Source organism: Prunus avium, chromosome 1, assembly GCF_965620075.1.
Source record: "Prunus avium chromosome 1, drPruAviu1.hap1.1, whole genome shotgun sequence".
NCBI classification, from domain to species: Eukaryota; Viridiplantae; Streptophyta; class Magnoliopsida; order Rosales; family Rosaceae; genus Prunus; species Prunus avium.
In genome coordinates this window covers 6,950,572-6,963,848 of record NC_142284.1, presented here as the reverse complement: position 1 = coordinate 6,963,848, position 13,277 = coordinate 6,950,572, and the positions used below count along the sequence as shown (strand labels likewise).

The following is a 13,277-nucleotide window of genomic DNA, read 5'->3' as shown; positions in this document are numbered from 1 at the left end:
TTAACACATCATTTCGTCCAAAAAAAACAAAACTTCTTAACACATCTTTCACCAAATAACATGGGCATGGACAAGTGGTCTTTGCTAAGCCGCCTAAGGAACGCCGTCAAGAAGGTGAGCTTCCTACTACATCTCAACGTCAACCGCTGGCGAATCGCTTCGATAATCGGCCGTACTGCTTCGGGCAACCACCGGTTGAGGAGCTTCAACGACCGCCCCGGGCTGAGGGCGGCGTGTGCTGATGATGAGACCAGCTCCGAGGATTCGGGGTCTTCTAGGGGACATCTTCAGAGGACTATAAGCTATCCCTCGGATCAAGATGATATTGATCAAAGAGCTGAGATGTTCATAGCTAATTTCCGCCGCCAACTTCAGATGGAAAGACAGATTTCATTAGAGCTTCGATATTGCAGAGGAAATAGTTTCGACTTGAAGTCTCCTTGATCAGTTTTGATTGGTGATGATGGAGCTAGCCTGTGATATTTTTTTCAAGATGGTCAATCTCCATTGGAAATCTGAAGATCCTCAGAGGATTTTGTTTTGTTTTCTTTTTCTTCCTACTTTCCCTTTTTCTATTGGTTTTGTCAGGCTTTGTTTGATTGCCGATATGACAAATTGCCAACATTTTTTTATACTCGGGCATGCTTAATTTTCCTTTATGTAGATGTCATTCTTTGAACTTTGGAGAAATTTTCCAAGGTATTCTTTTGGGAAAAACGCTGTGGGATTGTTTTGGTAAATGTCATTTTCTTTTGGCTGGATTGTGGCTAAATATCAAGTTTGTCATCATTGTTTTTGTTCATTCTTTTCAAAGTAAATTTGTTATGCCAAATATTAATTAACTTGTATAAAAATTGTTACAATATAATAAGGGAGAAAGTTATGGGGCATTTTGGCACAAATTTGAAGTTGAGGAGCATTTTGGCCAGAGGACATTGCTAAATTTTGCCTCAATATCTGAAACTAATTGTCATTATTTCTTCATCTCACTTCGGCCTTTATCATGTTTTGGAAAGTGATGATTAATTAGATATATAAAGGCTGACCTGTAAATAAAAGAGGTCACACCAAATCAATAAAAAAAAGTGTAAAAAATAGCAGCCAGTCTAACTAAAACAGATTATAGTTGTACAGCTTAACCAACGCCATCTATTAAAGTATCAGATCTACTATTCAACGGTTGAGATTTAGCTTGATGATCATAGTGATGACTATTCTCTTCAGCTCCTTAAATTGGAGAGCAACTCTCATGCAACGGAAATAGCACTCTAAACATAATGGAACATAATATTAGAGCTGGGTTTGTACTTAATTCGCACTTTGGTCCTCTATTAATTCACAAAATGGATGATGTACCATTAACTCCACTTCCGTTAGAGTTGTTGGTCCCGTCATCAGATCTATTACATTTTTTGTGTAAAGATGTGAGTCAATAATGCAATAGGCTATCAAGTGAAACGAAACGAAGGCCTTGCAATCGAACAGACAATGTTGGGTGGGTTTGAGGTGCTCAGCTGCTGTGGATGGTGGGTTGGGGTCGGGGCTGTTGGAGGAGGGTGGAGTTGTTGTTTTGCCCATTAGAAAGAATGGTGCAGCGTGACAATTGATTGGCTAAATCTTAGCCTAAAACATGTAATTCTGGAATCTACCATGAAGATATGAGGAAACCTCATGGTTTATTGATAAAATTGGAATAACAAAACATAACCCTAACCACGGGTAAAGTATGAGTAAATACTTCTAGAAACTCTAGGAATAACAAAGGAATTAAAATAGGAAAATAACAAAGTTTCCAAAAACTATAAAAACTTTAAAACTAAATTTCGGGTTACTAAACGATCACGGATGCCCGAAAAAGCTCATACATCATGGCATAGCGATGTGTTTTACTCGTGACGCCATTCTCTTCGAATCAATGGGTCATGGGCTAAATTTTGAGCTCGAAGCCCAAATATGAAGCCCAAATATGTAGTTTACCCAATTTGCCTTTGTGCGCGCGTCGCTCCAACTCCTCTTCAATTGCTTCCGTCATCTGTTCTACATCAAAGAAGGTGAAAATATTGTTTTGCCTTTAAATTTTACAGCAAATGTAACGCCATAACCAATGATGTACCTACAGAGGCCCAAGAAGGTGCAGCTAAACTTTGAGGTAACGGAAAGTTGCCCTTTTGCTCAGCTGGTTGTGCACTCTACTTGTTCGACAAAAGGTCTGCCTTCCTTACACCCTTTGTTGTGCAGTTGCACTGTGCGCTTGTATTTTTTTTATTTTTATTTTATATATTTAAAATCCCTTACCAAAATACGTCGTTTTGGACCATAAAGAGAAAAAAAAACAAAAAACACCCTCTGTGTGCTGTAGACAGAAAAGGAGGGAATCTCCTTAAGGAGATTTTTTTTAATTTTTAATTTTTTTTAAATGAAGCCTTCTTAAGGAGATTTTGCTTTTTTATATATATAAAAAAAAATAAAAAAAATCCTTTTTGATTATGTCCCCACCCACCAATCCAAGCCAAGTCCTTATAAAAAGATCATCAAATTCATAAATTTTATTTATGTCTCCACCACCAAGTCTGTATTTTTTCTTGTTTTCTTTTTTCTTTTTTGTTTTGAGAGAACTCCAATCTTCTATAAAAACAGATTCATCGATCAAGTCTTGTGCTGAGAAAGAAAATAGTGTATTGATTAAGCTTCCAAAGTAAGTTCATCAAAATGCTACTGTTTTTTTTTTTGCTTTTTCGGCAACCATCGAGGCAGTTTCATTTTTCTTGTAATAATATTTGGCCTTTCAAATATGTGGTAGTCAAAAAAAATTTATTATAAAGCTTTTAGTCTTTCAAAATTGTACATCCACTAAAAAGGTTTTGGGCCGCTACTGGGTACGAGTTGAAGCACTATTCCTCCTAAAACACCTTTATAAGAAGATTAACCAGTTGAGAAGTGGAATGAACACACTGAACTATAAGAGACCCTTTCTCTCGCACGTTGATTAGAAGCTGTAGAGACCCTTTCTCTGCATCTTTCATCATGTATTTGTGTTTTAATTTTTGCTGCAACACCTTAGCTAATGTCTCTTGCATCACAAAATACTTCTAGGATTTAGAAAGACATAATCGAATGATAAAGCATGCCCACAAATGTACTTTTTTCCATTTGACTTTAACAACTTCAGGTTTATCTCACAAATACTACGTACAAGTAGATATTGTTGAGCCAATACATCTTTAATTAACCTCACATCGCCACACCCTAGAAATGTTTGTTCCATCGAATTTTTCTACTTCAAACCATGCATTATGCATAGTAGTTCTTATAACTTTCTTGCTTCCAAAATGGTTCTCGTCTTGCCCGTCAGACATTTTTAACAAGGTGGCTCTGATACCAATTATTGTGCCACAAAACACCAAACCTTAAGGCAACTATCCAAGATAACCTACAAATCAATTTCAAAAAACTTACGCCTAATAATCTTCTATTGAAATATTAAGAGATATAAAACTAGTTAAGTGGTATCTTGTTTTGATCAAAATAACTAATAATCTCCTCTTGTTTGGATTGTTGATGGGTGAAAGGGAGGTGCTGCGAAAGACGAGAGGAAGCATCATTATCAAAATCAAAGGTGCTGCTGGTTCTTTCTGTGAGGCTAAGATGGGTGCACAAGTCCTTGTGGAGGTTTCGACCAAACAAAAGGTCCTACTGGAAACTTCGACCCCAGAAAAGGTCCTTCCGGAGGTGCTTAAAAGGAAGCATGCATCTGTTTGAGTCCTTGCAAGTCAAGATCCTCAAGAGGAGCCTCTTGATCTTGATCTTTTGTCTGCCTCTGGTCCTCTTGTCTTCCATAGCCGGCCAAGGTTTTCAATAAATGGAAAAACTCAAGGCAACCAAAAGAAAGGTTGTGGACAAGAAACTAGGGATTTTCTAGGCTGAGCTAGTGAGAGATTAGCCTTCTGGGTTTACTTGTTGCAGATATTCATGTAGAAGAAAGAAACAGCCTTGTAAATTGAATTGTATCATGCCATATAGTATCTCTATAACTTGTCATTTCGACTTTATACACTTAAATGTAAGAACAACCCTTATTTTTTTGTTGGCAATTACATCCACGTCAGTTCGTTCGTTTTCAGTCCTATATTCTGTGGTGCTATTAATTACTCTTTAATAAACGTGTTGTGTTTAAGCTGTCGATTCGTGACCCCTTTAATAAACAGGTCGGGCAGATATGGGCTTAGCTAAGTTGGCTAGAACGGACGTGCTCCCCACTCTGCACTCGAGTTCGAATCCCCTTCTCCGTAATTCAAATTAGATTAGAATATATAGAATATTACTTGTATAGAAAAGATTAAATAAAAAACATGTCTTATTCGGGTTGGAGATTTCAAACCTGTTTAATAGCTCGACATGGCCCATTGCCACCCTTAATTAAGAACATCTCATCTTCGTTAGTATGAACTTGTTTAGAGGCTCTAATTATATATTAGATGTTCAATCATGAAATTTTAACACTCAATGCTCAATGTATCTGTTCAAAAACGACATTTGAGGACGATAATATTTTATTGATGAAGAGGAGTAAAACCAAGTACAAAAACCGGACTAGTTGTCCTAAAGGATTAGGCGAGCCTCTCTACAATGGGATTTAGGTCCTAAATCTCTCCCAACACCTGTCTAAGGCCATACCAAATTTTCACCCAGGCCTCAAATTAGGCGAAATTTTAGACTGATTATCAATCGAACCGTTCCATGATGGAGCCCAAATTCGGTTGATGTCTAGCCCACGTGCAAGCATACCAATATTGTGGAAATGCTATATAATGAGGTGGTTGTGGGTGAGGGGGTTGTGGGAAGGGTTCAATTCCACTATCCAACAAGATAGAGAAAATATTGGACTTGAACTTTTTTAACGATTGATGGTTGGACTGAACCCCTCATTGAACCCCTTCACCAAAATCTCCCTCATTGTAGAAGCTCCCTCGATTGACCTGAGATTGATGGCCACTCAAGAGCAAAAGACTCAGACGCCCATGGATGGTCTAAATCATGAAGTTGAGATCCAACGGCCACATTCAAATGTGTTTTTCTGTTTGAATTCAAACCCAATTGCTATGATGTAATCTAACTGATTTCATCGTGAAAAAATATATATATATATATCGAACAACCGAAGTTTAAATTTAACGATCAATATTAATTAATCTAAATCTGTTCCAACATCAAAACTCATCTCTAACTCTATGAATGCACATCCATTTGTTAAATAATCCACCAATATCAATTTATTCCTTTCTCACTTAACAAAGGTTCTTTATTTTTATTTTTTTATTAGATGGCCCTAAATTACAAAGAGTTGTGAATTGGAAACCGCATGGAAGATGAGGCTTTTTGAGAGGGTGCATTTCCATAATTGAAGATGGGGCCAACAATTAGGGAAATGAAACCTTTTGGTACCAAAAATTTTTAGAAAATGATTTTGGAATGACTAGACCTGCCTCGAACACTGCAAGTCATTGCTTCTTGATTCAAGACCATCAACTAACAGTATTATCTTTGGAAGGTATGTCTGAATAAGTCCAAATCAACGGATAAACATATACTTTATTAATCGATAGAACATGTACTTTGTAACACCAGGGGTTATAATCTTAAATAACTAGAAGCAAAAAATTCTCTCACGAGAATAACAAATACCAAGAACAATGATCAGTTTAATGGGATTAGGGTTGGGGTTGGGGTTGGGAATTAGGATTGGATCCTGCTGCTGCATTGAAGGGTAGTGCTGCAGAAGAAGAAGCAATACCATTATCAAAGCTGTTGCTGCTGCTCCCATATCTGAGCCTGAGATGGGAGCACACATGATTTACCAGTCCTTTAAAGGACTCAAGAATTTTCTTGACACCTTGCGAGTCCTGATTATGAAGAGCAGGCTCCCACCAGCACTGTTGTTCCTCGCTTCCCCTTTCTCCTGCCAACTGTTGTAGCGCCTTGCTTCGCTCTTTCACAGCCTCAAGCTGCCCTACCAGCTCATTATGGTTCTCGTTCGCCTCATAGACTCTTGCCTGCCTGTACACCTCCAGAATGCCATGAGAGATCCTCTCATCAGCATTTTGATCAGCAACAGCATTTAAAAATCGGTTCGCCACATACTCAATAGCGGGGCTACCATACGAATAAGGTTTTCCTTTTGGGGAAAACACCACAATGCCAACTTCAGCGCCGCATAGAGCCGCTAACTCACTAGCCTTCTTGTATATTCCGGATCTCCGTTTTGAAAAAGTAATAAGTCGATCATCTTCATTTTCTATCTTCTTAATATCGATCTTTTGCCTGCCTCTGGTTCTCTTGCCTTCCATAGCTGATAGCTGGCCAAGGTTTTCTCTTAATGGACGAACAAGGGAGAGATTAGCCTTCTAGGTCTACTTGTTTGGTTTTTTATTTTGCCTTGGTTGCTGTTGTTTACATAGAGAAAGAAAATCCTTGGCAATTAAATGGTATTAGGTCATATTAGCTCTGTATAAGTTGTCATTTTCCCAATATACACACTCGAGATAAGAGGAACAAATTGTTTTTTGGTTGGAATTTTACTTTTTCTGTGAATTCACCACTATAAATTATTTATTTTCTTTCCTTTTTCTTTCGTTTGCGCAATATGTCTTATAGTGCATCGTATTCGGTCCATATATAACTTCTATATATAAGTTGTCTTTCCCATTTTAGACGATCAAATCTAAGAAGAATTTTTTTTTGGTTCGCATCACCTTACTTTTATGTTAACCTTATAAAAATGATTTCTTGTCTTTACTTTTCCTTCCCTTAAAATGCACGTCAATCCCTAGTGCTATCAAATACCACACACACACACACAGTGGTCGAGTCAGGAATCTATGTGTTGGGGGGTCAACATATAAACCAAGCAAGACATTAAAAAATTTCAATTTTTCAACCTTAACAATATTTGGAAAAATTAAAGGCAGAAAATAATTGTTTATTCAATTAGTTATCAAAATAACACTCGATCTTTCATATCTCGAAAACCATCTATGATTGAGTCAATGCTAAACTTTTTTGCAATTTCCGTTTCGATGTACGTAATCAAAGAGTCTGTGAGAAATTCGTCTTCCATCTTGTTACGAAGCCTAGTTTTTACCATACGCATAGCAGAAAATGATCGCTCTACAGTTGCTGTAGAAACAGGAAGAGTAAGCACAACCACAACCACTCTATAAACAAGTGGATATGTCATTGAGCTTCTATTCGTTACCATCCATTGAGATAGATCAGAAATTGTTGACAAGTTTTTGAACTTTGGAAGTCTAACGACGTCACTCTTAGGCTTGCATGTTAGCTATCTTGGTTTGAATTAAGAGTATACACCATGCTTTAATTCGAATTGAACTATGAATAGGAAGAGTATGTATGGACATTCGACAACAGGGATTAGATACATGCTTGGTTGTTTAAAATGTTCTTCTATGCTTAATGGGTTCCTAATGCTTAATTTTAGGTTAGACAACAAATGATCAAATTAGGGAATTAGGAACACAAGGTTATGACCACACACCATGGCTTAATCATACTTTAGCTAGAATCAATCCATTAATCTAAATTGAACTTGGGAACTTATTTGCTTGAGTTACTTTCTTATTTTCTTTTTCCCTTCTTTCATGTTCTTTGTTTTTGTTTCTGTTTTGTATAGGGAAAATGAATTAGATCATTCAATCACCAATCCTCATGGGATCGACCTCGCACTTACATATGCTATACTACCAAACGGCTCGTGCACTTGCGAGTATCACAAGTTGAGGATGCAACTGAATCCATTTTGGTGCAGCTGTATCTACGCAACAAGTTTTTGGCGCCGTTGCCGGGGATTGGCAACATAGTCAAAAACTTGTTGCGTAGATACAGCTGCACCAAAATGGATTCAGTTGCATCCACGCAACAAGTTTTTGGCGCCGTTGCCGGGGATTGGCAACATAGTTTGGTTCTATTTCTTTTCCTTACTTGTTTTATTTTTATTTTTCATTTTCATGTTCTTCTAAACAATTTCAAGTTTTAAAGTTAATGATGTTAATGGACCAGTTGTGTTTGTAGTCCAACAGAAAAGGACAATTGCCCAACAAGCAATAGAACTGGGTTTAAGTCCCAGCTTACACAACCCATTGGTGCTTGTTGCTTTGAAGCATGGAATTGGATGTGTGTTGATTTTCCTTTTCATTTTAGTTTTTATTTCCTAATCCTTTTAATTCCATTTCAAGTTTGTGTGTTTGTTTTAGCAATTTATGATAGCTTAATAAAAATGGAGAGAGATGGCAACCTCAATCATAAGAATGGGAAGTGTGGAGCAATGGGAGAAGTCGCGACCTCCAAGTGCATCACATTCGACCTAATCGCTTCAAGGGGGAGCATTTCAATCCTTTCTCTTCTTTGAATTATGTTTATTTCCGTCATTGTTTTTACCTTTTGGTCCGCGCTGAGTTCTTTGTTTTTCTGTGCTGAATCCAACCATATAAAGAACGTGAAATTTGGACTTACGGTTGGAAAGTTATAGCCTAAAAACTGAACACAGGTCGAAGCTGAAAAACAGAGAAACGAATCTGTCCAAATGGTGATAAACGGGTGATAGAAAGTGCTGTTTGTGTTTTTCTTTGGTTTATTGGTTTGTTTCTTTTAGTACAACAATTTATGTTGTTTGTTTGAATTTGTTTAGAGTACTTAGTTCATTTTCGTTTATGGTTTGTTGTTCCATTTTATCTTAATTTGTTTTTGTTTCTTATCTTAAAAATTTTAAAAAGATTTTTCATATGAGCTGACTTATGGTAACTCCAGTGAGCACTTCCGTCAATACAGTGTCTAGGAGTTCTATAGGCGACACCTTCGGTGTCTAAGAAGTTTGGGTTTTAAGCGGGACCATTGTGACCCCTCCAACCTTCCCGGATCCCCTGGCTATGTTTTCTGAGGCCCTTAACTGGTCATCCGTGAGTTGCTTGTATATTCGTGTGTTTTTAAATTAAGTTTATTTTTATTTTCTTTGTTTTCTTTTCTGTTGAGTCTTTGTTTTTGATTTGTTTTTGTTTTTGTTTCGTTAAGTTAGTTTATGTTTTTATTTACGTGGTTTGGTTGGTTAGTTTATTTCTGAGTGTTAAAACACATTTTTATTTCAAACATTGCATAAAAAAAAAAAAACAACAACAAAACAACAAAAACAAAATAAAAACAAAAACAATAAAAAAAAAACAAAAACAAAAAAAGAAATATTCTTCATCTTCTTCATCATCATGGCTTGCCTCTATTTTCTCGCACTTGTAGAATCTGCAGCAGCTCCACATGGTCCTCATTTTTTCTTTGCAGTGCTTCCACGTGCTGATTGGCACAGTAGAGCCGCTTCTGCAAGTCCGCCACCATAGCCTTCAAGGAAGCTGTTTCCTCGCTCATCGCGGCACACTCCCTTGTCCTCGCTAGTAGGCGCATGCCCAAATTGGTAGCCGAGACCGCGTGGAGCACAGTTAAATTGTGGGACTCCTCCACTGCTGCCTTGTCAGACCTCTTTGCCACATGCAGATGATCTGTCGATGTGAGCTTGCTGCCAATCATGCCTTCCAGCAGCGCTGCTCTGTTCGGCACTGCCTCAGAAAAGTTCGGTATTACCTCAGCAAAGTTTGAGGCCGTACCATGATGATATGTGGAGTTTGGGAAGGCATGGTTTTGAGGAGCCCTTATCTGCGCATTCGGTGGCGCAAGGGACAATTCAAGGTTGAGATCATCAAGGTGAGTGCATGAGGATGCCATTTTTTTGTTTTTGGATTTTTTGATGTTTTTCTCTGAATTTGCAGGAAGAAATGCGGGGTACTCTTCTACTTCACCGAGATTAGTTTAAATAGACTTATACAGACGAGGGAGCCGAAAGCACTTCGGATCTCGAGGGTGCTATCCTGTGCTCTTTTCTCTCGGATCCCTTCATTTCCGGCGCAAATTGCGAGCACGTTTTTTTTTAAAAGGGAGCATGCTTACACTTTCACTTACTTTTGCCTCCCTGTTTTCTGATGTTTGTGTTTTTGCTTTTTTCAGTTGTTATTTTATTTTATTTTATTTTCAATTATTTTCTTCTTGTTTGACAGGTTTCTTAATAATGTAGTTGGAAGAAGAGACAAAATTAAAGATGCGTCTTGGACACCTGGTGCAAGAATCCCAACTCTTCTTTTAAATTCTTGTTTGAATTGCGTGTTTATTTCAGTTTATTTATTTATTTATTTATTTTATTTTTTATTTAATTAGGTAGTATAATTTAAAACTCATAGGATATTCTTTGAAGGAGCTAAATTTTTGGTAACTCCAGTGAGCAACCGCAGTCTATACAGTGTCTAGGAGTTCTTTAAGGCGACACCTTCGGTGTCTAAGAAGTTAGGGTTTTAAGCGGGACCATTGTGACCCCTCCAACCTTCCCGGAACCCCTGGCTGTGTTTTCTGAGGCCCTTAACTGGTCATCCTTAAGTTTTTCTCTTAAAAGAAGAAGCAGTTATTTGTGTATTTACTTAACTAAAAATAAAAAATAAAAAAAATCTTGTTTGGGTCTTCGTGTTTTTGTTTGATTGTCGTTCTTTAAATTTAGGGTCGATCGTTTCTTTGAGATAGCTAACGTTTTTATTTCCCAATTAAAGAAAAAAAAAAAACACACATACACTTTGAAATTAAATAAAAACTGAAATCATTTCTTCTTGGCCTTCGGTGTCTCGACCATAGGAGCTTTGAGTTTGGCCCTCTGGCTGTCCTCTTCTGGGGCTTCACGCACAGCCTCTTGGGGCTCATCACTTGAGCTCCCAAAGATCGCAATCTTAGCTTGAGCGTAACTACTCTCGCGATCTGCTTGCTTGCGTTTACCCGGTCGGTCTAGGTCCTCCAGCTGCTTTCGCATGTCGCGAGAATACAACTCTACCATCTTTGATAGGTTTTTATTCTCGTCCCGCAATACTTCTAGCTGGTGTCGATTCACCTCCACTATCCTTGACCTCTCCCTTTTTAAGCTCTTTATAGCACTTTGACAATCTTCAACCATACTTCGCTCCGCCGCCAACTGAGCTTTCAACACCTCTACCTCATGGGACTTCGCAAGTAGGCGATGACCCAAACTTGCAACACATGCTGTACTCTGCACGCTCAGTGCCAGGGCATCACTCGTGACTCGGTTGTCATCCCTTGTCCCGAACACATGTATATCTTTGGGAGTCACTAAATTTCTGCCAACTCCAATAGCAACATCGTTGTCTAGGAGTATTGAGTCATTGACAGACACAGGCCCCCGTGAGGAGCCAAAGTAGGGCATCCATACTGGTGCTGCTGCTTGGCCTCGTGTTTGAGTCGGTGGAGCTAGGTTGAGATCCAACGAAAATGGGTAGGAAGAGGCCATTTGATTTCTCACTTTTTTCTTCTTTTCTCTTTTGTGTTTCTGAGTTTGTGGTTTTGTTTTTATCCCCTTCTTTTTCCTTCTTATAGATATAGTCTTTGACAAACCCTAGCCATTGCAGCGTCTAAGCATTTCTGAATCTCCAGCATTCATCGAGTCCCACAACCTTCTCGCTTTCCAACCGTACCCAACACATTTATCTCGACGTGACCTTTCTGAACGGACGCGTTCAGTAAAGTCATCACGACTTTGTATGGCCCCGTAATTTCTGCTTGTGGAGTCTGCGGCGCCTCTATGCGTCGACACGTGGCTCCTGCTTTCTGCCCGTGACTATCCATGAGACGACATTAGGGACCACGTGCTTTCTTTTCAGAATTCCCACTTTGCGCTCATAATTCACGTTTTATCTTCTTTTTTTTTTTAAAAAAAAAAAAATAATAATAATAAAATGTGTGGGCTTCAGAATTCATTTTGGGTCGGTTTTTCACCTTGTTTGGGTTTCAAGGTGGGTTAATTTCATTGTGGGCTTTGGGCTTCAAATTTTTTTTTTGGGTTTCAGAATTGTGTGATTAGGGTTTACTGTTTCATTTTTTGTTTGTTTGTTTGTTTGTTTGTTTGTTTTGTAATTTTTATTTTTATTTATTTTATTTTATTTTATTTGTGTATTTTAATTCTTGTGTGTTTTGTGATTTATATTTACTTTAGTACCTTTCATTTCTTGTTATGACATTGTTTGTGGCTAATTTTTAAACATTGAGGACAATGTTCATTTCTAGGTTTGGGGGTATTGGAGTTTAGCATGTAAATTTGGTTTTTCCTTAATTAATTTTTTTATTTATTAAGTCTTGCTTTTATTTTTATTTTTATTTTATTTTGATTTTTTTTTTGTCACTTTCCGAACACATTTGATGAGATTGTGATAAATGTTGCATGACTTAAATAAAAAATTGAATTTTATTTATTATTTATTTTTTTTTTCCTTGTAAATTTTTATTGTAAAAAATAATTATTAATTAATTAATTAATTTGGCATCGTTCTAGCATGACATGTTCGAAACCTTCTTTGCACTTGCCATTTGTTTCATAATTTTCCAATTAAAGGATTTGCATGACCCAAAGAATTGTATCAATCATAAATTAGACTTATATAACCATATAATGTGAGCTTTTGAGCCTTGTACTTCATTTCATGAGTGTTATACACATACTCTTATTTTCTTGTCATCAAAGTTGTTGTTTGATCTCATTATTCATTGATTTGGTTGATCACTTAAAAGTCATTCATTCTTATGCAATTTGATTTCATGACATTTAAGAAGTGATATTAAGGCCTTCTTTGGATCGTTTGTGCCTTTCAAGCTAACCTTATGCATGCTTAAGCATGATTTTCCATTGTTAACCATTTTGAGCCTACATGTAAACCTTTTCTTTCATTTTACCAATTATATTTCCTCGCCTTAGCCCGAAAAACAAGAATTTACCTTTCTAAGGAACTCATGAGCTCTAATTCGGATGTGTTTTTCATGCTAAGTTTGGGAAGGGATATTACATAAAGAAAAAAAAAATTCACTCAATTGGTGAAAGAAAAGAAAAGAAAAGAGAAAAATTGTGATTAAGTGGTGGTTGAATGAAATTTCATTTTTGGGTTTCATTTTTGGGCCTTCTAAATAAATTGGTGTTTGTTCAATTCAAGGAAAGGAGTATGAATAATTGTAAATGAAGGTATAAGGAGTTTTGATCATGTAAAAGAAAAAATCTAATCGTGATGATTCGAAGTCTTGTAAACTATTATTTTATGCTCTTACATTTTGAGTTCCTTGGACTTTCTATTATCCATACCTTTCATTTCTTACTCACCTTACACCCTTGGCCCCATTACAACCTA

The 13,277-nt window shown here is 37.2% G+C and overlaps 2 protein-coding genes across 2 annotated transcripts; one reads left to right on the top strand and one right to left on the bottom strand.

Moving 5' to 3' along the window:
• On the top strand, positions 1-789 carry LOC110753457 (cotton fiber protein). Its single transcript, XM_021954367.2, has one exon. It carries the CDS (start codon positions 61-63, stop codon positions 442-444), a length of 384 nt encoding a protein of 127 aa, XP_021810059.1. The 5' UTR covers positions 1-60; the 3' UTR covers positions 445-789.
• A 4,919-nt stretch (positions 790-5,708) lies between these two features.
• Positions 5,709-6,344, bottom strand: LOC110753445 (agamous-like MADS-box protein AGL29). Its single transcript, XM_021954356.1, has one exon. It carries the CDS (start codon positions 6,342-6,344, stop codon positions 5,709-5,711), a length of 636 nt encoding a protein of 211 aa, XP_021810048.1.
• Between the last annotated feature and the right edge of the window lie 6,933 nt (positions 6,345-13,277).